The following is a 2,548-nucleotide window of genomic DNA, read 5'->3' on the forward strand; positions in this document are numbered from 1 at the left end:
TTGCTAATGCAGCTCCAGACACAGCCTCAACACCTTCATTAACCAAAGTGTGTGAACTGTGTGAAACTGGATTTCTGAACCACAAGACAGGTAAGAGAGTCTTTTCCAAAGCCAGGTGTAGAAGAGCTCTTTACCTTGAGTCTAAAATCGCCTTCGGGCCACTGAACGTACCCACTATCATTTCCTTGTGTCATGAGAAATCACAGAATTTTTGAGCTGAAGGGGTGTAAAACCCACACTTCTTATTGAAGAGTAGTCAGCAAAGGAAGTATATTGAATTAGGCTACAGCAATGTATTTTCTTTATGTTTTTCACACTACAGCTGAACACAAACGTCTTTTTCCATACCGCAAAGGTTCCTACTGGCCACAGATAATTCACTTCAGAGATATATGCTTTTTGAAAAATAATGTTCTGGGTGGCTGGGGAGAGCCCTGTGGTGGGTGTTCAGGAATTCTTTCTGCTTTACCATTTAAAAGAGCTAATAATGCTTGGGGCAGCACCCACACCTTATGCTCCTGAAGAATTGGGTGCTAAACTTAGTTCTTTGCAGCTCTGGGTTGCATACATTTTAAGCAGTTAGGAACTTTGCACATGAGCAGGAATCAAAGTTAAATTCAAAAGCGGTACTTCATGGACCACTCGCATAGTGGAGAGGCATCAGTGGGATTCCATGACAACGCTAATCTGAGCGTTTTTGCTTGGTGCCTTTTATTGCCCGTGCCAAAGATCAGTACTATGGAAAGCAGAGCGTTTCATATATATGAATTAAACAAGTCTCTTGGCCTCTTTGTACCTTAGTTTCCTCATTTGAAAAAATAATAAATGGCTCTCAAGACATACTTTCCAGAATTCAAACTGGGCTTACACCCAGCTAACCAATAACTGCATGGTGTTTTTACACACAGTTTTTTACATGCATTCATCTTCTATTTCACTTACAACGTGTGTAAAAAGCGCATTCCATGCCAGGCCTGAAACGTTCCAAAGCTCAGTTCTGTGAGTAAATTGCAACCAAGATTTCTACAAAAAAAGACACATGCAAAAGAAGAAGAAAAATATATATTCTTTCAGAACAGTTATCGTTTGGCAATAATTCTAATTTATATACGATGAAACATAACATCACTACTCCCTCCACACACTAATGAAATCTCACTGTGGAACATACTATGATTTATATTTTCATGATTGTATATGTGGTGCATTAGATACAAAATAGTAAATGCTCATTAAATACTTGTGTTAAGTGATCTTTATTTCTCTAGAAAGGCAGCACTATTGACATTTTGGGCTGGATAATTCTTTGCTGTGGGAGGCTCTCCTGTACACTGTTGGACGTTTAGTAGCATCTGTGGCCTCTGTCCACTAGATGCCAGGAGCATATACAGTTCTGACAAGCAAAAATGTCTCCAGACACTATCAAATGTCACCTGCGTGCAAAATCACCCTGGTTGAGAACCACTGCTCTACAATGATTCACTCTGATCCGTTTAATAATTCTCACACTAATCTTTGCCAGAGACTAAAAGGATTTGCTACTAAATTTTAGCAGGAATTTTAATCATATTTCAAAATGAGTAACAAATTAATTTTATAAAAAATTAAGCTTTATAAAAATTCCAAATATAATGAAATTATATTTGTAACTTACATAAACTGCAAAAAAGGTAGTGGTTCAAATGTACGTCTTTCGATAGACTGTATTTTATTGCAGGATAAATCTCTAGGAAAAGGAAAAGGAAAATATTGCCTCAATTAGCTTTTAGATATCTAATTAGTAGGAATAACTAGTAGAGGTTAGCATGATAATAATAAATAAGAAGCTTTGGTCTAAACTCCAAACCTTAGGAATTATTATTTGAACCTTCCAGAGTCCCTAACCCTGCCTTCACCTCTCTTAAGAGTCTCCCCTTCAGGATCTTCATAAATTAAATATACAACTATAGATCTTGATAGATTTTGGAGGTAATCTTTCCTGAGAGCAGAAGCATTGATTAGATTCCACCTTTTGTGGTCTTACCAAATTCTAGATTATGAGCTCAAAGTTTTTATCTCTATATATCATTATAATTTCTAATATTCAAAGGAATATTCTTATATTTACACACTTCCCAGTATAGTTCTGTTTTTCTAGGCCAATTCATTACCAGAAGAAATAAAAGATACCCTTTCACACAACTTGAAAGGAAGTTACTCCTCTCATTAATATGTAACTTTAATTCAGTATTACACTTTCTATCATATTGACTTTTATTCGAAAATACCTAGTCTTGACTATAGCTGACTATGTTATTTCCATTGATTCCAGCTTAGTCTCTCATTTCACCTGGATGGGTATAACTGTCTTCTGACTGGTGTTTCCATCTCTTTGCTATCCGTTTCTAAGCCATCCTCCACGCGATCCCCAGATTAACTCTCTGGAAGTTGTTCTCAAATACCAGCATCACTTGTGAATTTATTGAAGATACAAATATTCAGCCCTACTGGGGACCTCTTGAATCAGTAACTATGGGGGTGGAGCTTGTGTTTTCACAAGCCCTCCCAG

The 2,548-nt window shown here is 36.9% G+C and overlaps 1 protein-coding gene across 1 annotated transcript in view; it reads right to left on the reverse strand.

Moving 5' to 3' along the window:
• Positions 1–923: 923 nt before the first annotated feature.
• Positions 924–2,548, reverse strand: part of LOC113616735 (leucine-rich repeat-containing protein 37B-like) — a gene marked incomplete at its 5' end in the record, with an annotated part of 9,160 nt that continues 7,535 nt past the window's right edge. The window contains 2 exons of the mRNA XM_027100127.1: positions 924–1,023; positions 1,655–1,726. Coding sequence (XP_026955928.1) covers positions 939–1,023; positions 1,655–1,726 — 157 coding nt within the window. The remainder of the gene's footprint in view (positions 1,024–1,654; positions 1,727–2,548) is intronic.

This window comes from Aethalodelphis obliquidens, unplaced genomic scaffold (genome assembly GCF_003676395.1).
Source record: "Aethalodelphis obliquidens isolate GAN/ISIS:26980383/991018 unplaced genomic scaffold, ASM367639v1 scaffold431, whole genome shotgun sequence".
Classification (NCBI taxonomy): domain Eukaryota; kingdom Metazoa; phylum Chordata; class Mammalia; order Artiodactyla; family Delphinidae; genus Aethalodelphis; species Aethalodelphis obliquidens.